Source organism: Cebus imitator, unplaced genomic scaffold (genome assembly GCF_001604975.1).
Source record: "Cebus imitator isolate Cc_AM_T3 unplaced genomic scaffold, Cebus_imitator-1.0 Scaffold25, whole genome shotgun sequence".
Classification (NCBI taxonomy): Eukaryota; Metazoa; Chordata; class Mammalia; order Primates; family Cebidae; genus Cebus; species Cebus imitator.
This window is the reverse complement of record NW_016107340.1, coordinates 6,154,105-6,177,224: the sequence shown is the minus strand read 5'-3', so window position 1 is coordinate 6,177,224 and position 23,120 is coordinate 6,154,105. Positions and strand designations below refer to the sequence as shown.

The window sequence follows — 23,120 nt, the reverse complement described above, 5'->3', positions numbered from 1 at the left end:
CGAGCTTGGCTGGGCCTGGCTCATCTTCTTTGATATGAAAATAATTTTTTCCAAATTAATTTCTTGAAAACTCAGCTGTCCCAGCCTTTCAAGCCAGGAGGTTAAATTGATCTGATGTACACTAGAGGACCGTGGGAACATCCTGGCTAGGGTAATCAGTGAAATGCATTAAATAATCTTAATTGATATAGTAATACTCAGGGGCAAAGAATTGTCCCTTTATTCATTTCTGCTCATTTAGGTATCAATCAGATTTCTAAAAAGAGATGCAGCATCTGGATGCTACTGTGATTGCAGATGAGAAACAGCATGTAAGTGTCCTGGGGCTGTTTGGCAACAACCTGTCAACATCACCTTGAAATATGTTGAACCAGGTACCAGAATGTTTATACATATTAGAAAACCAAGATAGATTTTCAAGTAGAAGAAAATGAAGTTGGAGCTATTTAACTTTAGAGCTTTATTCATTCAATCACTCAAATACTTGTTCAGTCACCCATCCATCCATCCATCTAATATTATAATACCATATGATCTCTTCTCATAGTTATCTCTGAGAAGAGATCCAGAAAAAGGGGAGTTTTATATGTACATACCTTATCTAGGACATTCTAAAAATGGGGCTTACGTTTGAAATATTACTGAGCATCTACTGTGTGCCTGCAGCTCTGTTAGACTGGGAATATAGTTTAAAGCCTGTGTGATCAAGTACAGTAGCTACTAGCCACATGTGGCTATTGAGCAGTTGAAATGTGGCTGATCCTAATTAAAACTGTCTATTGAGCAGTTGAAATGTGTTGCTCCGAATTAGGGTACACACAACTCATTTCAAAGAGTTAGTAGGGAAAAAAATAATGTAATATATACCATTCGTAACTTTTGGATACTAATGGATTGTGTTGAAGTGACAATTTTTTGATATATCACATTAAATAAAATATAATAAATAACCTCACCTGTTTCTTTTTACTGTATTTTTTTTGTTTGTTTGTTTGTTTTAAGTTTAAGTTCTGAGATACATGTGCAGGACATACAGGTTTGTTAATAGGTATACATGTGCCATGGTGGTTTGCTGCACTTATCATCCTCATCTAGGTTTTATGCCCCACATGCATGAGATAGTTATCCTAATGCTCTCTCTCCCCTTGTCCCCCACCCCTCGACAGGCCCTGTGTGTGTTGTTCCCTTCCCTTTTTACTTTTTTAATGTAGCTAATAGAAAATTTAAATTACACATACATGGCTTGCATTATATTTCTATTGGAAAGCTCTGTTATAATACTTGCAGAATATTTCTTCCTTCTATATCACGTTTTTTCAGATAGGTTGATGGTAACTTTCAGGGAAGATAATAAAAGATAGAGGTGGAAGGGCTGATCTACTGTGGTTAAATGATGTTTCCAGGTTTTAGGTGGTTAATTTTTGTTCTGAAAGCTTTTTACTTTGGAAATTAAATATCTAGGTCCAGTATTATGAAACTGTCAAAATGTAGAAAACTTGGGATACTGCTATGTTTTCTACTTTCTGCCATTTTCTGAGTTTTCATTGGTTATCTTGAATCCCCAAATAGCCATAGATGCCTGCTTTCACATGACAATGCTAAAAAAGATGGCTTCGAAAGAAGTAAATACTTATGGTATGGATTATTTGACAAGATGATATTATGGGAATAAGTGAAGCTAACTTTGGTCTTGCTTCTCTTATTTGAAATGAAGACATCTGGGCTGCTTTTTGTCTGCACTGATCTGCTAGTAGGAAAAAATAACTGGAAATGTAATCAGTATGGAAATAATATTTAATGTCTCAGGAATTCTGTAAGAATATCAGTTTCAGCAACAAGCTCTATATGCAAAGTAAGGACTCAATTTCAAGTGTTTTTTAAATTAAACATTAATTAAAATTTAATTTAAAAATCATATTGTCAGATTGACAAGTTAGTGTGCCCCCTCTTTTTGCTGTTGTCCACAAGTGGCACAGGCTTACAGCCCTCCTTTCTTGACCAAAATTAGGCTCAATCTCTGCTTCCCAGAGCAGTGAGAAGAGTATAGGTAGAGATATTAGCCTGGTATTTGGGAATGACAGAAAATCAAATGAAAAAAACTCCTCATACAGGTCCTTGAACACACAAATGCTCTGTTGTCTATCCATGTCCAGACTGACTCTATTGCCTGTATTTTTTCTTGACTAATGAATATACCTTAGGGATTTGTGGAAGTAAGAGAATTAAGGATATGAGCTTCATAGAGCATGAAGAACTGTCAGTGATTCTACTGGGAGGAACACAGACCCATAAGAAGGAAGAAATGGGATGTGGGGCTGATTTTTTTTCTAGGACTGGAAAACATTGTTGCCAGATATTGTAGCAGAGACAGATGGCATGGCAGATGCTGTGAAAGAAAAATGACTTACTACTAGGTGAACCAGAAAAAAATAAATAAGAGGGACAGAGGGAAAAGTACACAGGCTCCCCTCTGTTGTCAGGAACATCTTCCCATAGCCAGAAAATGTCTTAAACTGTATTCCACAGAGTTGCAGATTGCGAATGAAGTGTCTTACCCCTTTCTCCACTGATTGTACCTTTGGAATTTACAGCCATTCTTTTGAGAGGACTCACTTTTTATCTATTAATTTTCTAAGAAATAAGGGAAGGAAACATCTAACTGGATATATGATGCCAGTATATTATAAAGATGCTGCAGTTAATCTTTTTCTGGCTCAAATGGTTGCTATACGATATGTAGAAACTGGATGAAACTCATCTTGGTTTATTTTTAAAATGTTCCCAATTAACATCATTTCCTGGTAGAAATAACATGTATGCAGTTGGCAATTTAATAATATTTAAATGGAATTTGTTTAAATGTATCTTAGAGATGCTCATTGTGGGCACACACATGACCCTTGACATTTGCATAGTTTATGACTGGGTCCCCAAATTCTTGAAGTCCACTCTACCTCATAATCAGTGATAAATAAGAGCTAGCACTGAGTTGGGCTGAACTCATTTGGAAAGTGCCATGTCTCCTGTATTTAAAAGAGGTGCCTCAGCAAAATTATGTCAGCGTGTGTTGTGACTACATGGAGTTGACATAATTTTATTGATTTCAACAAGGGATAGTTGAAATCAATAAAAATTATTTACAAATACTAAGGGTCTATAGTATTAATAAATGTAGATTTAATATATAAATATTCAACAATATATACTTGGCAACCACTGTTGTGTCACTTAAACAGGAGGCAAGCGAGCCTAAAATAGCCAATGTGAGTTGCTGAAACAAGAAAAGAATGTAGTATCATTTGATATTAAGGATTTTTCTGCCACGACCAAAAAAAGGGGGGGTGTTGGACAACTATCTGGTGATGATTTTTTCACCACATTTGAAAAATAAATTGAAGAATTAAAGCCTATAGATTATCATTGACTAACAGGGTTACTGCAGTGTTTTCCAGGGTAATTTGATTATACATAACATTTGCCTTTTGTAATGTTTTCAGAAACACTAATAGCCTTCCTAAGGTATACCCCATTGTACATGTACTACTTTATTCCCATACACACACAGCAGGATTTACAAAACAACATGGAATCCAGAACTAACACAGGTAGCTTTTTCCCATTTTTAGGGTACCAAATGTACCCAAGTCCACCTGACAGTCCTGTCTCTTTATTTCCTATTTCTTCTCTATTTCCCAGATCAGTACTTTCCCCCAGTACAGTAAAGTAGAAAAGACTGTATGAATAGATGTATTTCAGAGACATATCAAACTCTGGCTTTCCAATTGGCCCACCTTGGAACAAATAAATGTACTAAGTTTGAGGGTAAACATTTTCTGAAAGCCAGGAAAAACTCACATAGAAGCTATTTCAATCTGGAACAAGTCCTGCATGAGGAGCTGCCTGTGGAATGTCCCTGTTAAGTCCTCCCAAAAGAATAAGTCTCAGAGCTTGATGGGCCGCTGGGGTGAGTCTCCCCTTGCTGGTGAGGGGGAGTGGGCTACATTCCAGGATGAGGTGGTGGATTGCTGCTGTGCTACTCAATGCCATGTGCTATGACCTTATCAACAAGTGGTGAATCACCATTGTTTGACACCCTTCATTATGCTTCTGACCTTGGAAAATTACTCATGATAAAATAGCTTCCCATTTCGCTATGTGGAATTGTATTATAAGAAACTACTCGGGAAAAATGTAAATTTTCTCTGATTTCCACAAAAGCTAAACAATGCTGCAGTTATGAACTCCACTGGGCAGCAGTAATTATTTTTTCAAACACTTTAAAGATTTATTTTAATAATTTCAACATATAATAAAAGACATCATTATCTTGTTAGTATCACATAGTTTGGCTCCGAATTGAGGATTTCCTCCCTCTTCTATAAATATAATGCTAATTATGTTTTCTGTTTGAGAGACTCCTATAATATATTCCTAAAATTAAAGGTAGGGTAAGATGGGAAAAACGTCCTTAAAAATCTCAGATATCTCCTATCCTGTACATGGTATAATTGCAGAGAACACTGTCTCAAAGAGGAAAATAGTCACTAGGCACTTAAAATGTGAAGCAATTTCAGTCTTTCGTAGACCCCACTAAATGGCATTTTACTTGACACTTTTGCAGACTAAAGGACTTTAGTGCTCTGTTTTAATGTGTCATTAAGAATTGTATGACTGGAACACTTCTACACTGCTGGTGGGAATGTAAACTAGTACGGCCACTATGGAAAACAGTGTGGAGATTCCTTAAAGAGCTAAAAGTAGAACTACCATGTGATCCCACAATCCCACTACTGGTTATCTACCCAGAAGAAAAAATGCCATTATTCGAAAAAGATACTTGCCCATGCATGTTTATAGCAGCACAATTCACAACCGCAAAATCAGGGAACCAACCCAAATGCCCATTAATCAATGAGTGGATAAAAAACCGTGGTGGATATATATAATGGACTACTAGTCAGCCATAAAAAGGAAAGAATTAATAGCATTTGCAGTGACCTGGATGAGACTGGAGACTATTATTCTGAGTGACGTAACCCAGTAATGCAAAACCAAACATCATATGTTCTCACTGATATGTGGGAGCTAAGCTATGAGGACACAAAGGCATAGGAATGATACAATAAACTTTGGAGACTTGGGGAGAAGAGTGGGAGATGGGTGAGGGATAAAAGACTACAAATATGGTGCAGTGTATTCTGCTCAGGTAATAGGTGCATCGAAATCGCACAAATCACCACTAAAGAACTTACTCATGTAACCAGCTACCACCTGTACACCAATAACTTATGGAAAAATAAAATAAAAAATAAAAACAAATAGGAGTTGTATGACATCATATTGTTACAATGAATACTTCTTATACTAATAAAATGCTTATTTGCTTTATCAAACACCTAATCTTTGCTTTGACAAAAAAATGCAATTTTATGTCATTTCCATGGATAATTTCCAACACTGATACTGTTTTATAACAAACTCCTAATTTACCCAGATTCAAGAAAGCAGAAAACTGTAGGAGAAAATTAGATATAGTAGTTTCTTTCTCTGTAGTTGAGAACAAGATAAATGGCAAGGAAAATAACTTCCACAACATTTTTTTATAGTCAGAAATACAGCCTAGAAAAATTTACGCCAGTCATGTATACTTTTCCATTACTACTATAACCCTTCTATAACCCTATAACAAGATTCAGTCTTCACAGAACCTGATTTATTACAAGATCCTGCCTTTTGGATCATCAAGGACAAAGTTACCTTCAGTGTAATCTCATATGAATCAAACTATTCTAATTATTTTAAAAGTGGTACTCTATATCATATTGCTCAAATAACCAGAATATTCATTTTTGCTCTTTTCCTCAAATGTCTTCATTTTCAGTCACCTCAGGTAAGTGATAATGAATATGATTTTAAACTTCGGTTAACAGGAACATTCTTTTAAATTCATCCTCATCCTTTCAAACTATCTTTTTTCTCAAACATCCTAGCAAGTTTTGTAAATAAATGTAAATTGAGGAAAATCTGGCTTCAGAAACATTCTGAAAGCTTCCACAGGGAGAAGCTTAAATTGTGGTCTTCAAACAGGTGTAACAGAAAGGGCACAAAATGTGGCAGCTCCTTGAGAATCAACAATCAAACTGCAATGAAATCTTATTTTGAAGCAGTCGCTCCTGTGGAATCCCTGCTGGTGGCACCACTGAGCACTTGTTATCACAGACTGAAAGCTAATCAGACTTAGAGGCATTATAAAATAGGAAGACCCTCAAAGGACTTACTGTGAAATGACGATGGCTGAGTTATAAAGCCCCCTTCCAATTAACTTTATTGTTTCAGTTGATGAAATCACGAAAGTGAAATGATCCTGGAAAAGCTGAGTACTGTAACCAGCAGAAGCCACAAACCCAATGCCTTCAACTGCTTAAAAAAAGAAAGAAGATGCAGAGCAGAGCATTGGTTTTGGGGGTAAACACTGAGGCCAAAAGACATTGGTCAGAAATGTTTTCATTTTTCATATTCAGTCTGATCAATCTGAATACAATTCTTTTCCTGCTGTGTGCAGAGTAAGTCCTCAAACCGAATCAAGAGTTCTAGTGTATTTTATTAAATTTCTTAACTTACCTTCCATGGGAGTATTGCTGTCTGGTCGATTTGCAAAGACCACATCTACATACTCGAGCTGCAGCCTCTGGAGGGAGCCCTTCAATCCTGGGAACAGAAGCAGGAAAAATCCCCAAAATCCAAATATGAGCACTGTTCAAAGGGTTGAAGTTTGGTTTCCTTCAATAATTTACTTGAAAAAAATAGAATTGGAATAGTTTCAAAACTGCATTGAATACAATGATTGTTAATTGACTCTAGAACGTTTTAAAAATATATCAAAGGCTGACTTCCCCCAAAAAGAAAAGTCTTAGAACTTTTTCAAGAATATTATCACTCTCACAGGAAAATATATACTTAGAAACGACCTTCACAGTGACTTGTATGTGGCAATATCCAGAAGCAAAATTTAGAATAAAAAGCAGCTTCTTTTCAACAGTATTTTTCCTCTTGAACAATGCAAATTAATGTTTATATTTTGAATTACTTAATAGGCTTATAGTGAGCTAGAGACATATTTATTACACATCAAACTCCTTAAAATGGTTTAAATCAGAAATAAGTGACTGCCCCAACTCCTCTTAATGTAAATGTTGGTTTTAGTAGTAATATAAAGGGGTTAGCAGATGAAGCCTTTGCTCAACATTTTTCTGACTGAAACAAAGTTTAAGGAACCTAAAATATAGCTGATCTCCACCATTTTTATTATTCCTGTTGAGGGGGAAGAAACAAAAACACTAAAAACTATAAAGACTTAAGATATAATATAAAGGAGCGAATAAGAACTTAAAAAGGAAGTCAGAAACTAATAGTCTATGTTTCATCCCTAACCCATTTGTCACATTTCTATGAATACTCAAAAAAATTAATTAATTTTAGTAAAATTAATACTTCCCTGAAATGGAATGTATTGTATGTATATAATATTATGCAACCAAAAGGATGACAGTGTTTGAGAGCCATATTATCCCATTTCTACGAGGCACAGCATTTTCTTATCAGCCACTTTAATTCCTCAGGGAGACCAGAGGCTTTACTCTCTTTATTATAGGCATAAAATTAATTGCATGTTAAATGAGGCTCCTATAAATTTAAATTTGGTTCATTTAAATTTGATTTTTCATACTGGTTTATCAGCCAGCCACACTTACTATTCTGACAGGAAAATGGAGTGCTTGAATATTGTTCTGGAAATATTTTCCATCCATTGAGAAAGAATTGTCTGTAATAGTAGCTTGTTAAAAGCTTTGATGAAGAGATTAGGGCAGACAGATGTTATGAGGTCTAATACCTGCTCTTAAAAACCTTCTGTGATGCTCAGGCACTGGGTATCACCAGCTGTCTCAAGAAACACTATGAAATTCAATTAACCTGAAAAAGCATCATGATATGAGCCACTTATGGGGACAGTTGTATGCAGGGAGGAGATACGGAAAGGGACAAGAATACTAAGTGAACAAATAACAGGGTATCACAAGGTTTGAAAGGTTAGAAATCTGCACCCTAGCATGCTTGGGACCCCACTTGGGTTGTTTGACCTTTTTTTGAGACTCAATTCTCTAGTCTGTGGTGGGCCTAACAATACTGACACCTTCAGAATTTTGCTGCTCCTGGGAGAGCTATGTAACAGCTCTTTTTTTTTTAATATATATTTCATTTTTTATTACCAATCAAAAATAAATTCCATATATCGTTTAGTAAATGCTATCAGTTTTGTGACAAAAGACACAAGAGTAATAACAACAAAACTCTCTGAGAGTCTAACACATAACGCCAAAATAAATCACAAAAATATACAAATTAAAATCTTATGCAAAATAAATATGGCATCTGTGACCTGCCACCCATTTGGATGCCATTTGCAAAGGTCTCCCTTACACGGAAGGCACATCAGGTGGGCCAGTTCCAGGGTATGGCTCATCCCAGAAACCAGAGGTTGAAATGGGAAGTGAAAAATTGCACTGGGAAGAGGAAGTCATCAGACCAACAATATTTGGAAATAATGATAACCCTCTGTGAGAAGGGATTATCAGTGGGCCAGGGAAGAGGAGGAATACCAGCCAGTTGGTGGTAACCATGTGCACAGAGGTCAGGTGGAGGTGTGTGTGCACCTGCCCCTTTTGCTTTACATACCGCCACCAATGTCTTTTGCTCCACCTGGCAGTCAGGGCTGTCAGGAATACAGCTCTGCCGGGTTCCAAAAGGATATGGGAGCAAGCTGCTCCTGTAGAAGACTAAGGGCTTTTCCCCAGTAGGGAACAAAGGTCTGGTGTCTTTTTTCCTTACACTTGAGAACCCATGGGTGTCACCACCTTCTCTCCCAGCTTCCAGGAGTCAGTTCTATGGCTAGGAGACCTCAGACTGGCCAGGGGTAGGCATACTTGGTGCAAGACAACCCCTGGTCCTCTCTAGGCACCTGGACAGCAGGGCACTTGGGGTGAGGAAAGGAGTGAATAATACTCAGGTGGAAGGCCTGCAGCATCTCACCCGCCTGGCTCTCAGGTCCCAGCTCCTGCTGCACCCAGTGGAAGGGCCGACATGGACCTTGGTCCCACAGTCTCTCCGACTCTGGGAAGCCTGGAGCTCTGCAGCAGTGCCTGATTCAGTCCCAGGGAAGAGGTGCCGGGGCAGGAATTCACATGGGGGCAGAACCCTTGGTACAGTACTACTAACTTCAGCAAAGGCAGGATGACCTCTCTTGCTAGGATGACACGTGTGAGAAAGCGGGGCTACCAGGTGCATGACTTCAGGAGGAGCCCTCCTCTCCTGAGGTTCCATGTGTGGGTGGACAAGGCCAGGTGAGCCTTGCCAGCCACAGAGGAAAGGGCATAAAGAATCTGCTTCGGTGGCTTCCAACATGACCTCTTGTCCCCAACCCCAAGAGGGAGTGGGGCTTGGGGATTCAAAAGGGGGAGTCTGGGAAAAAGTGAGTCTTGACTCTCATTATGGGGCAGGGTGGTACTGACTGCTAGCAATGCAGATGCCGATGACAGTTCCTCCCAGAACCAAAAGGAAGAACCGAGACAAGTCACCTCCAACATAGATGCCCTCCCACCAAGGGGGAACCTTTGGTAAAAGTGAGGTCAGGGCCTGTGGAGCAGGGGTGAAAAATCAAAGGCCTGAGACCCTGCTTGACACTTGAGCGAGCCCCATCACAAAGGGGCAGTTGTCCAAAGGGCCAGATGGGAGGCAGGGTGGGGATGTGTCCTCAGCCGAGTCCTGACTCACCAGGAGAGGCTGTCGGCAGAGTTCTAGGAGCTTTCTGGGTACAGTGGTTGAAAGCAGATGTGCTCCTCTCCATAGCTTGGATTGTGTCCCTCATGACAGCTATCCAGGAGCTCTTGGCCTCAGAATCATCAGATAAACTACAGCACAGGTGCCCAGGCAGCTGATCTGCCCACCATTTGGTTCTTTGCTTTCTGTGAAGAGCTGTCTTCCTCCCAAGAGACAAGCCTCCTCTGGCAGGCTCTGGGATACCACCTCTGGAGGAGGAGGAGGCAGCAGCAGAAAGGAGAGCTCCCTGAATTAGGGACATAAACTGGAAGATTATGGCTGGGAGCAGATTATGGCCATTGCTTCCTGGGGCAAGAAACCCTTTCTCTTATAGCTTTTTGGAAAAAAATTTCTACAGAAACAGAATGTGAAATTATACCATGGTATTCACATCTGGAAAGTTTCAGGAGGAAGACAGCAAAAGGCCAAATGCCCAAAATTTTCACTAGACCCCCTGTTTTGGAGGCAGGCATTTAATGACAGCTTTGGCTCATGCCTGGCACAGGAAGTATCGTGTTTTCTGACAATGGCCCTCTCCCCACACCCCGCCCCATTCTCTTCTAAACAGCTCAGTATGGGCTGAGAGTAGCTAGCAGAAGAGGCTACAAATAACTTGGCACTGTTACAACACTGTGTGATCAGGCATGTCACAGACAGGTGTGACTTTTGACATTTATTATTCCATTTCATGAGCATGTATTAAGTCCCAATTTCATCCTGAGACTATGCCAGGCTCTTGGGGTTTAAAGATGCACAGACACAGTCTTCATCCCAAGGAGTTCTAACAGTGCATATTGAGAGCATCTACTGGCACAGCTTCCTTGTTCAAGGTCGTAATGCCTACCTGTAACTATTGATATGGACTTGATACTAAGGTCAGCTTCATGGTATTTGGTTATTCCCACCTCTTTAATTGTTTCTCTAAAAAATATTTGGCAAGAAATTCAAGTGGATATATTTGAAAAGAAATTCAAGTATATTTCTTTCTGGATATTTGGGAAGAAATTCAAGTATCTGAGGCCAGTGATCCCTCCTCTGACTTTGAAGTGGAGTGAAAGGAAATTGTCCCTCTAAAGGTCACTATCCACTCACTTTGAAAATCTCTATCACGTAAAGTCTTGTAATCCATAGTATGAACTTTGTATTCTGTGTGAAATTTAAAGATATTGGTGGGGAAGGGGTGAGTGAGGAGGAGATTAAGCAGGGGAAATAATATGACCAGATTTCCACTTGAACTGATGGCTCCACCTGCTGAGAGGGACCTGAAGGGGCAAGAGTGAAAGCAGGCACAGCCACTGCCTCCCATCCAGCTCAGACAAAATTGGTGAGAAGTGTTCAAATTTGAGAAATATGCAGACTTGCTGATGTGCGGGATACAGGGTGTGGAGGTTAGAGTAAATGAGAATGACTCCTAGATTTTTGGACTGAGAAGTGAAGTGACTGTTACTAAATGGAGCAGTCAGGGGGAAAGCCAACCAGAGGTGGTGGGGGAGCCAAGTTTAGTCTGAGCAGCACATCAGTCACTACATGGAGCTCTTGGCAGCTGGATGGACCAGACTGGCGTTCAGAGGAGGTAAGGCACAGGGTTTGGGATTCAGGTTACTGATTTGGGGTGTCCTGAATGAACTTATGATGTCCCTTAGTCTCTCTGAGCCTCAGTTTCCTCATCTGTCCAAGGACAAAATGGTGCTAGGTGATTTTCCTGCTTTGGTCTTTCATGTGACTGCAAACCAAAACAGATATTTCTGCTTTTTCCTATCTGGATGTTTTAATTTTGTAGAAATACATAAAGCAACATCGAGACATGTTTCATGAGTATCTCCTTAAGAGCCATTTACATTTAGTTTCAAAAAAAGTTATCATGTTCTATCTCCATTTAGTAAATGTTTGTTGAGCACTGGCTTAAGGCCAGGTATTGTTTTAAGTTTAAGTAGACATGCAAAAATGCATTAACCTTGGCTCCAGAAGGGCAGCTGGGCAGCCACTCGTAACCTAAGGAGGTAAGTGCTGCGGTGCAGTAAATGCACTTGATGAAGGCAATTTGACCTTAGCCTGTCCCTCTGCACTAACCCAGCATCTGTGGGAGAGGAAAACAGGAGAAGCAGGAGAAATGCTCCCTGCCCTTGAGGAGATAATTAGAAGCAAACTGGCAATTTCTCAAAAGTCCACAGGAAAATAAATTACTTAAAGAAAATTGTTTTCAAGTGACTACAGTAAAAAAAATCTAAGTCCATTTTTCTTTTAGGTTCCAAAGTTTAATAAGAACCATATTGCTTAGAAGGTGAAACTTAATTCAATTTAAGCGTATTTCACAGGTTTCTAAAGAAATATGTTTATTCCAGACAGTAAGCAGATTGGCACAGTTAGAGGTGGATGGGGTGTTCAGTGTTGCAGGTTTAACTGTGTGGAAGCAAGGAAATCAGTAGTTTGAAGATTCTGCAAGGGTTCTATTTAAGCATGGTGTGTCGTCACCTTTTACACCTACCACGCACTCACTTTTCTATATAGCTTGCAAAAAAATGTTGCCTTGAATAATATAGATTGTTTATATAATTTCTAGTTTTTTTTTCAGCAGACCTCTCAGTCATAATTCGAGACATCTGCTTCTTTTTTAAAGGCTGGGTTGTATTGGAATTATATTCAGCATGTGTCTGTGCCTCCCGTTATGAAACGTGGTTATCCTCAGTGGGTGATGTAAGTTTACATGAACGTAGCACAGTACATTGAAAAGAAATCCTGTGGCAAATCCATTTGTTCAGAAATGTATTCTTTAACTGAAAAATCATAGATTGTCTTTTTCTTTTAAATCTCATAGAGTTTAACATTTGTTATTAATTAAAAAGTTTCAAGCAGAACTTTCTCAGATTATTTTCTTCTCCTACTCCAAAAACAAGACAGTGGGTTTGTGTTTTGAATATTTACCTGAAAGGCAAATGTAGAGTTGGACACAGCTTTTGACTGTTTGAATAAACAAGTGACTTACTTATTCTTACTTGGTGATCTACCAAACTATTTTTTTCCTTTACATTAAGCACTAAAGAAATTTATTTTACTTAATTTTAATTTATTTATTTATTATTTTTTCATTAGAGACAAAGGTCTTACTACAATGATCAGGCTGGTCTCAAGCTTCTGGCCTCAAGTAATACTCCCATATCAGCCTCCTAAATTGTTGAGATTACAGGCATAAACCACCATCCTCCGCTAGCACCAAAGGAATCTGTTCTGCTAAATTCTAACATTGGCTCAATTGGGGTTTAACAAATGTTTGTGGAATGGCTGAAGTAAATTGGATTTTAGAACCTCAGGGTACTTTGGGACTCTAAATGAGTCTAATCAACCTACTAATGAAATTTCTTCCTCCTTCTTGTGAATCTAAGCAGAGCATTATACCTAAACAGATATAAGTCAAAAACTTTGGGCTCATTAAAAAGGCCTTTCAATATGAATTCTTTCAAACCTACATTATGCACAAATCATCCTCATTTTATACTCTGTAAACTAATTCAGGTGGCTAAGGTCACCCAGCACAGAAGTGGCCTCAACTCTATATCAACTTGAACTTCTGTCTTTTCCTCTAATAGTAATTCTCAAATTTAATTTGTATACAAATCTCCAATGTTGAATGAGGTCACCTTCATCACAGAACCAAGTACCAATGAAACCCAAAAATAATGACTTGTAAACTTCTTTAAACTTTATTTTGGGTTTCATCTCATATCCTTGCTTTTCTGCAAAATAAACTCAATTCCCTAATTTCAGCCAGCCTAGAAAATGCTTTGAGCTAATTCTCTTGTAATCACAAGGCTTTATCTTTGGCAGAAATGATGGACTGTAAAATAACACCACCATCACCAACATAATAACAAATGATCTCAATTCTTCTTCCATTTCAAGTTTGAAATTTTGTGTTAAAGTTTGAATCTGGGTCAGCTTCAATTTCAGCTGAACTGGTTTATCCATTTGCAGAGATTAGTTCCCAAGGAATTCCTGACTTATTAAAAGGTGGAGGAAATATAAGGTATTTGTATTATGTCATATGAGGCTTGAAAAAATGCTTATTTGCAGGCAGATCACCTGAAGTCAGGAATTCGAGACCAGTCTGGCCAACATGGTAAAGCCCCTTCTCTACTAAAAATGCCAAAAAATTAGATGGATGTGGTGGCAGATGCCTGTAGTCCCAGCTACTTGGGAGGCTGAAGCAGGAGAATCACTTGAACATTGGAGGCGGAGGTTGCAGTGAGCCGAGATTGCGACACTGCAATCTAGATTGGTAGGCAGAGTAAGACTCCGTCTCAAAAAAAAATAAAAGAAATAAAAGAAAGAGAGAACTCTGAAATTATGTACACACTCAGGTAAATATTAAAGCAATGGAGATTCAGTGAGAAGCATAGTAGCAGGCCTTCTCTATTCTTTTTCTCTTTAATTTTATATTTCTTTGTTGATTGCCAGGGTGAACCATTTTCTGAATCTCTCTTTTCTAATTAATTAGATTAAAAAGAAAGAAAGAACAAAATAACAAGAACTTTTCAGGCACTATACTGCTGCCCTGTTCATTCAGCATGGTTCTGTAAGCTGACTCGAGTTATTTGTCACTGACAAACTCCATGGTAGAAAACAAAAGTTATGAGAGCAAACGTTGGAGCAGGAATGCTAGAGCAGTAACAGCTTTGAGCGGCAGGTTAGCTTCAGCTTTACAATGTCAAATGGAATGATAAGGCCTGAAAGGGATGCTGTCTGGGTGAGGAATTTGGAAGCTTTTCTTAGGGCTAGAAGGTTGTCATTTATTGTGGCTGTTTCAAAACATCGCTACTTAGTAAAGAATATCCTTATCCACAAATGAAGACTAGCAGTTGGACTTATAAGGACAAGGATGATGACAAAAATAACATGTATTAAGTGCTTATTATGTGACAGACACTGTGTTCAATGTGAATTGTATAATTTCTATCCCCATATAGTAACTCTTATATTTATAGTCTATAGTTAAGGAGACAGAGACGAGGTAGGTTAAGTAACTTGTACAAAGTCACTAGCTCATAAATGACAGAGTTGGAACTTGAACAAAAGTCTGTCTGATTTCAAATCCCATATGCTTATAAATATATTAAAAAAAACAGTTAGTGAGATATAACAAACCCATACAAAGACTTTGGAAACAATGGGGTGATATAATTATTATGGCATATATCTATGTATACACATACAGACACACACACACACACGGTTTACACTGGCAATCAACAAAGAATACATACATATATATATATATACACATTCTGAGATCTGGCTTCAAAAATCTCCATTTTAAATTCAGTGATTGAATACTGAAACTATTTTTTTTTTCTATTGCAAGTCTAAGATAGTTCAATGTAGTACTGTTTATAGGTCAATAAAGATCTCCAGCTTCCAAACTGGAATAAAAATACTCAAATGAAATCTTATCTCTTAGGTTCATGAAGAGAAAGAAGTTCATAATGAAATTACAACCTGGGAGAAAATATTTGTGGTATACATAACCACACAAAAAGTGAACATCACTAATATACAAAAAGCTCCTGCAAATAATTATGATCAAGACAAACAAATCCAAAGAAAAATAGCCTGAAAACATGAAGAGTTAATTTCCAGAAAAAGAAGCACAAAGTTATTGAAAGAAGCTTAAACTCACTAATAAATAAATACATATATAAATAAGGAAATCAGTAAGACCAGCTCATCTAACAGGGCTGCATATTCCTTTTAGAAAGTAATTTTGTGTTAAAATTTGTGTGATTCTTTGACTTAGCAATGCCATTCTGGAATCTACCCCATTTATCTAAGGATGGTCACTTGTATAATTCTATGCAATGTAAAAAACTAAAAATAATCTATAAGCTGTGTGTTTTAATTGAGAAAAAGGCAAGGTTTAGGTTAATATTTGTAAGCTGATTCTATTGTGTGTGTGTGTGTATACATATGTGTGTGTGTATGTGTGTATGTGTGTGTGTTTGTAGAGAGAGAGAGAGAGAGAGAGAGAATATAAGCAAGTGTTTGGATGGATGGTTAGATAGATAAGTCAATATAACCATAGAGAAAAGTTGAAGAAGATATGTACCAGATTGTCAAACTGTGGGATGGGATGAGATTGGATGAACAAATGGAGAACCTGGCTTCCTTATCTATTTTTATTTTTAAAGTGGTGAGATTAGAGCACATTTTTCATTTTGGGTGATGTTAGTATTTCATAAATAAAATTATTTTTAAAAAAGGAGAAAATAACTTGTTCATATGATCAATCATAAATATAAAGTTACAAAATTATTGGATTTTTTAAAAAATACAGAGAGTTCACAATTTATAATGGTTTGACTTACGATTTTTCAACTCTATAATGGTGTGAAAGTGATATGCGTTCAGTAGAAACTACACAGAGCTTCCATACAACATTCTGTTTTTCACTTTCAGAACAGTATTCAATAAATTATTAATACATGTGACATCTAATTTATTACAAAATAGGCTTTATTATAAAATAGACTTTACGTTAGATGGTTTTACCCAACTGTAGGGCAATGTAAGTGTTTTAAGCATATTTAAGGAAGGGTAGGCTAAGCTATGATGTTCAGTAGGTTAGGTGCATTAAATGCATTTTCAGCTTAAGATATTCTCAATTTAAGATGGGTTTATTGAGATGTAATCCCATCATAAATTGGGGAACATCTGTACTTCACAAATGAGTATAAACTCTTTTTAGCATTTTTCTTTACTACAAAAAGTATAAGTGTAAAATTTTATAATATATAGACAAGCAAGAAATAAATATTACTCACAATTCTCACAATCTTCACGATTGTGAGAAGATGAATAGCAGTACTTTATTACATAATGGTTCTTGTTGACTGTTTTATTTCCTGTTTATTTCTAAATTATACAAAATTTTGAGTTTCTTGCAAAAGTAATGCACCAGGAATCAATTACTTAGTGGTGATTTTCTACAATTTTTTTCTATGTATATGTATATACCCTTCTAAAAAGTATAGTGTACTACTCAATGATGAGTGTACTAAAGGCTCAGAGTTCACTGCTATACAATTCATCACATAACCAAAAACCACTTGTACCCCAAAAGCTATTGAAATAAAAAAGATATATTTTTTAAAAATCAAAAGAATAATAAAATAAAAACTAAAAAGCATAATAGTCTTAACACACAACTACACAAAAATTTGCACACAAATGTTCATAGCAGCATTATTCATAGTAGCCAAAATGTGAAAACAAGCCAAATGTACTTTAACTGATAAATGAATAAACAAAATGTGGCTATCCATATAGTGGAATATTACTTGGCAAAGAAAGGAATAAAGTAGCTGACATGTGCTCCAACATGAATGAACATTATGCTAAGTGAAAGAAATAAGTTAAAAAATATCATATATCATGGGATTTCATTTACATGAAATGTCCAGAAATGTCAAATCTGTAGAGTTAAAAAGAAGATTTATGGTTGCTTGGGGCTGTGGGAGGGGGTGAGGAGGTGATGGACTCCTCACTCTATTTTGGAAATGATTCTAAGTATGAGATTGGCATTTGAAAAATCTACGTTAATCACTTAGTAACAACTTCTAGTGGGTATAAAGTTTATTTTAGGGGTGATAAAAATGTTTTCACATTAGATTATGGTGTTTGGTGTACAACTCCATAATTACACTCAGAACCAATGAAAAGTACACTTTAAAATGGTAAACTTTTATGATATGTACATTGTATCTCAATAAGGCTCTTTTAAAAAGTCTTATGGGAATATTTTATTAATATTAGTAATCGCTGAAAATGAGAAGAGCTCTATACAATTTTGCCTTTTCCTTTTGAGTTCCCATTCTCCCCTCTACATCTCTGCATTCCCCATATTTAACCCCAAGAAGAAACTTGGTTGATTGTGGTACTTTTCATATAGAACTTTTTCCTCTTCCAATATATTCTGAACTTGTTTGGTTGATATTTTTTTTGAATGAGGGGCCCACAACCAAAAATAAAACTGAAGCAGAAGTACCCACCTTCAATAATATGCTTTCTTGACAGCCCTCTTTCTGTTTCAGCTCTGCCAAGAAAAAGAAGCAAATAACTTTGAGTGAGAGTGTGCTTTCTTTTTTTCTCTAAATCTGTTTTAAAGGTGCAGAAGAATAATCATTCTTAGTCCGAATTGCTAATTTTATACCCTGTTCTTATCAAATTCTGCACCACTGGAGGCTGAGGAGAGAAGTCTGGTGGGCAACACACTGAACCTCTTTTCTTTGGAGACCTCAGAAGATTAATTATCCACGACTGTCACCGTGCCACTAACAGGTTCAGTACCAGGCTCCAGTTAACAGCAATTCAGCCACACACATTCTGTCCGTATTTAACTCGAGACACTGTACAACATTTTCACCTTGTTCTTAAACAAGCTAAAGAAAATAAAAAGGTCTGACATAGGTTTGTGGGTTTACTGTAAGATTGCCAGGCTGCTGAAATTTTTTGTTAGCTTTTCTGAGAAACGAAGCAAATTTGGAAGTGCCTTTTGAATTCCAAAAATAAAATTTTAAACTATTTTTGTTTAAAATGTGATGAAGCAAATATATGTTCATTAAATTAGAATCCCTAGAAGACAGACCATTAATCATAAGCACTTTTGCCTTCCCAATTCTCAAGCTCTGGCTAATTAGAAAGAAATATGGTACTTGAGTTTTAAAGTATCAATAACATGTTTCTTCAACAACAATACCTCTGCAGCTTCTTTTTAAATATAATATTTTCCATTCACGTTTGTGACTGTATTCTCATTCAGTATTTTTAATAAGTATATTAGATAATACTGTATTCTACTACATATTCTACTACAAAATGGTTCTTGCAGGCTGTATATCATTTCCTGCAAGGTTCTGTAGCTTTGCAAAAGCACCAAGTAATGGCACTGTGAATCAAAACACGGACAATGGAAATCCACATTTCTCATAGCATGATGTTGCTTTATTTTTACACAGATTACTATAGGAATAAAAATCTAAATTACATCTTTCTGTCTTCATATCATTATAAATAGGTTCAAAACCAACAACAAAATAGAGTATTTTGCAAAAACAAATTGTTTGCAAGCATGTATATACACATATACATTTTGATTAGGAGGTTCCTAAAGAAGACTTGGCCTCTGCCTCCAATTAAAAAAAAATTCCCTATCAATTATAGGAAGGTAAATAAGGTTTTGTTTGTTTTTGCTTTTTGTTAAAACTCCAGCATTTTTCTTTTTTGAGATTTCTGTCTCAAAGATGGAAAAGCACAGTACAATGACTGCTCTGGTATATGGAATTGCTGTTTTCTTACATGTTAGTCAGAAAGGCCGGCCTTCTAAGGCCTGCTGAATAATGTAAGTACCAGTTCAAATGTTAGCAGGCCCAAAAGAAGCCAATTTATCCTGTGAAATCTGCTCTGCATCCCACAACAAAGAGCGCTTCCCTTTCATTTGGCCTGACAGCAAGTGATATAGGTAGCTCCGTGTTATTCTCCAATGAGGTGGTCCTTTTGATCAGTACTTTCAGCCCTCTGCAGAAATGATCAGAGACTTAGACATGGAGCCAGACAAGGTATTTTTATCTTTGCATTCTGTAGAAGTCTCTGAGTTTTGGCAGATTTGAGTAGCTTTTCTTCTGTGATGCTTTGTGTCTATTTTTCTTTCCTGAAATTTGAACTCTATTTTGGAAATGATTGTAAGTATGAGATTGGTATTTGAAAAATCTACATTAATCACTTAGTAACAAGTGACCGCATGCTTTGCACTAAATTTCTTCGGGAGTAACTTGCTAAAATTAAATCTTAGGCTAATTGCTATTTCCTTAGTGTGAGGGGGAAAAAAAAAACCCTCTCTCTCAACTAATTAATCTTAGTTCATTTTATGTAACATAACTGCCTAACAGCAAAAAAACCAGGAGCTACTAGTTGTTTCCTGTTTAGTAGGAAAAATAACTTACTTTCCACCCCAGTAGAGTTTGGTTGTTATGACCAGACTGGACCTCCTGTATATCAAATAGACAAACACAGAGAAGTAGTAAATAAATGCAGGTTATTGTACTGAGTCATATTATTATAATAGTACCAGAAAGAATCTGTTACTGTACCTCACATTTTAAAAACTGGCAAAGAAGTAAATTTGTTAATCCATCTCACTGAAATAAAGACAAAGGGAAGCTAGTGAGGGGGTGACTCAAAGTTGGATCCTAGAGGGAGAGTCTGAAGAGAAATGATCTTTGCCTGGAGGGTCTGGAGGAGGTGGAGGGCAGTGATAACAAGTCAGATTGGGAACTGACAGAAAGCCCAGGCCAACGTTGCAAAGTGAAGGTGAGTGGTGGGCCAGTATGGAGGGTCAGAAATGGTGCGTGGGAATGGAAGTGAAAGGACTGAGGGGGTGAATCACTTTAGGAGGTCAAACGAGCAAACACCAATGAACACGTATTCAGCATCTGGCCTAACGCTGACTGCATATGAACTCCTCCCAGGAGGACTCTACTCTCTGCCAAGGAACGCAAATGCTTGCAGCTCTGTGTTGTTATCCCTTCTAACATCACATTCACAGGCAGGAATTGACTACACAGAAATCTAAATGATGAAGTGAATTATAATAGTAAATATTTAGAACAAACAGGAAAAAAATGTCTTTGAGTGTCTTATTAAATGGAAATGTCATTTTAGGGAAACAGTTCTAAAATCCTCAGCTCAAGGTTCTACCACTTTACTGCTAAGGGAATGAAATGTACAAATCTCATCAGCAAACTTATTACCTTCTGAAAGGCAGAACCAAGGGCAGGATATGCAATCCTAGCATTATGATCATGGAATAAGAACTATGTCTTGAGAACTACAGGTATGCAATAAAATTGGGAAACAGATCTCAGTGCAATTTGGTTTCCCTTGGTATGTAATTTGATCACACTGATCTAGAAAAAAAATCATTTGAAATTCAAAGGTTAAGGCCAATCTTCAGGAGTGCTTGAAATAAGGCATTTGTAATTCCATCATCTGTAGAGTCAGCGCCTCAGGGCTCTCGGTTATAAAAACCTGGTATGATTAACGATAACTGATGGGGAATGATGGTGACAACTCTGATAACTTGGTTGCAACAAGAAAAATGTGTTGAAAATGTTAGCAGTGCCATCCCATTGAAGTTAATCCCTGGAAAAGTAATTTGAATCACTGTAATGGAAGGTCGATAAATATATGTACCTGGAGATTACACAACTTGAAAGGGCTGATGTACTTTCCAGGTTAATACATCAACATCATGATACCTATTATAACAGCAATCTGCCACAGGGGAGCCCAGGCTCCTTAAGCACTTTCAACCTTCAACAAAAAGCTGGATGGAATATTGTAAAAAATGAATGTAGTCCTTTTGATTATTCAAAGCTGCACATTCTATACAAACACTGCCACAGACTTAGGTTTTCAAAGTTAGGCTTCCTGTAAAATATTTGGCCTATATGGGTATACACACTAACATTAATGTTCAAATAGCAAGAGTAGACTGCAGCCTGGCAAATTATCACTGACTCTCACCGAGACTATTAGAGCTACTCTTCTGGGCGGGTAGAGAGTGATAATGCACTTTACAGTGATATAGCACAGGCTTCAAAATACTTCTGCACGCCTTATCTCACTCTGTCAGCATGACACTTCATGAACTGTTATGCTGTCCATTTTACAGGTGGGTAAGTTGAGAATCAGAGAAGTGTAATAACTTCTGCCGGATAACACAGCTAGCAAGCGGTAGCACCAGGACCAGAAGTCAAGTATGCTAATCGAAACAGCTTTTATAGGCTCAAAGCTATAATGACACGGTTTATCTTTTCACCAGTCTTGTGGGGGCAACTGTGAACCAATATAAGCGTTTTGGGGCATAATAATAGCTTGAGATTTTATTTGCAAGAAGTTTGTGAAATATGCATGGTAATCTATTTTCTATAAAAGGTATATAAAATAGGTTCTGCAGCTATGAAGAGTGATGATTCAATGTTCTCTGGATGTTGAGAAAGAAAAGAGCTACTGTGCTGATGTTTCCCCCTCTTCCTTAGATGTACTCTGGCAGCCTACACCTTGTTGCAGACCTCACTGTATTATTAGCGGAATTATCTCTAAGGTTTCTGTTATAACTAAATTGTACACCCCAAAGAGATATGTTAAAGTCCTAACCCACAGAACCTCTGAATGTGAGTTTATCTGGAAATAGGATCATTGCAGATATAAGTAGGTAGAGTAGGCCCTTAATCCATTATGACTGGTGTCTTTATTAGAAGACACACAGGCACATGTGAGGAGAGCTGAAGTGCTGCAGCTGCAGGCCAAGGAATGCCAAGGGTGGCTGGCAACCACCGGAAGCTAAGAGGAAGCAAGGAAAAACTTTACCCAGAGTGTCAGAGGGAGCATGGCCCTGACAACCTTAAAGTCCAACCTTCATTTTGGACTTCTAGCTTTCAGAAACATGAAAGAATAAATTTCTGTTATTTTAAGTTACCCAGTTTTTTTGTCCTTTGTTGCAGCAATTGTAGAGAATGGATACAGTCCCTATTTAGGCAGTTATGGGTGAACCAATGCTCTGAGTGGGAAAGTAACTCAGGCAAGTCAGGCAAGGTGAAGGACTGAGTGGGAACACGAATATTTTTCCATATATAAGGTGGAATATAGCTTTCTATTAACATTGTTACAGTTCCCTGGGGTGGGGCAGGAGGAGAAGGGAGAGGGAGAAAGTAGGTCACCAAAGTTTATTTGTTCATATTCCTATAAATGTTTGGTTTTCCATTTCCACAGGGCTCTCTATTCCTACCAAAAGTTTATCTCAGAGCGAGGAGTAAGCAGCCCTAAAAATACATGCAGGTATGTTTCACCTTCTTAGTTTCCCTTTCTAGAGAGGAGTTTAAATTATGTGTGCAAAAGCGTAATAATACCACTCTTGAACTCTTTGAGAATGTCCATTTTCCCTAGAATAAATTTAGAAAATACATGCTAAGTGTTAAAGCATGAGTACACAGCACTTTGCACAGTTGTCTTCACTAATACGGTTACACTGTAATCTATTTGGTAATCAGCAAATATTATGCTAGGACAGAGGAGGACCCCAAACTTGTCCTGTAATCTTTGCTGTGCTTTGCTTAATTCTGTCCTCGTGCTGGGGAAGTAGTGGCTGTTGCAGTTGAAGTCTATAGTGAAATGGGGAGGTATTACCTCCCCACCACCCA

General features: G+C 37.5%; 1 protein-coding gene across 3 annotated transcripts in view; it reads right to left on the bottom strand.

Moving 5' to 3' along the window:
- The window catches only part of KCNAB1 (potassium voltage-gated channel subfamily A member regulatory beta subunit 1), a 394,665-nt gene that overhangs the window by 40,900 nt on the left and 330,645 nt on the right, over positions 1-23,120 (bottom strand). For all 3 annotated transcript variants that reach the window (XM_037736473.1, XM_017522928.2, XM_017522930.2), the window contains exons 6-8: positions 19,863-19,907; positions 17,913-17,956; positions 6,622-6,708 (exon numbers count right to left, since the gene is read on the bottom strand). In XM_037736473.1, coding sequence (XP_037592401.1) covers positions 6,622-6,708; positions 17,913-17,956; positions 19,863-19,907 — 176 coding nt within the window. The remainder of the gene's footprint in view (positions 1-6,621; positions 6,709-17,912; positions 17,957-19,862; positions 19,908-23,120) is intronic.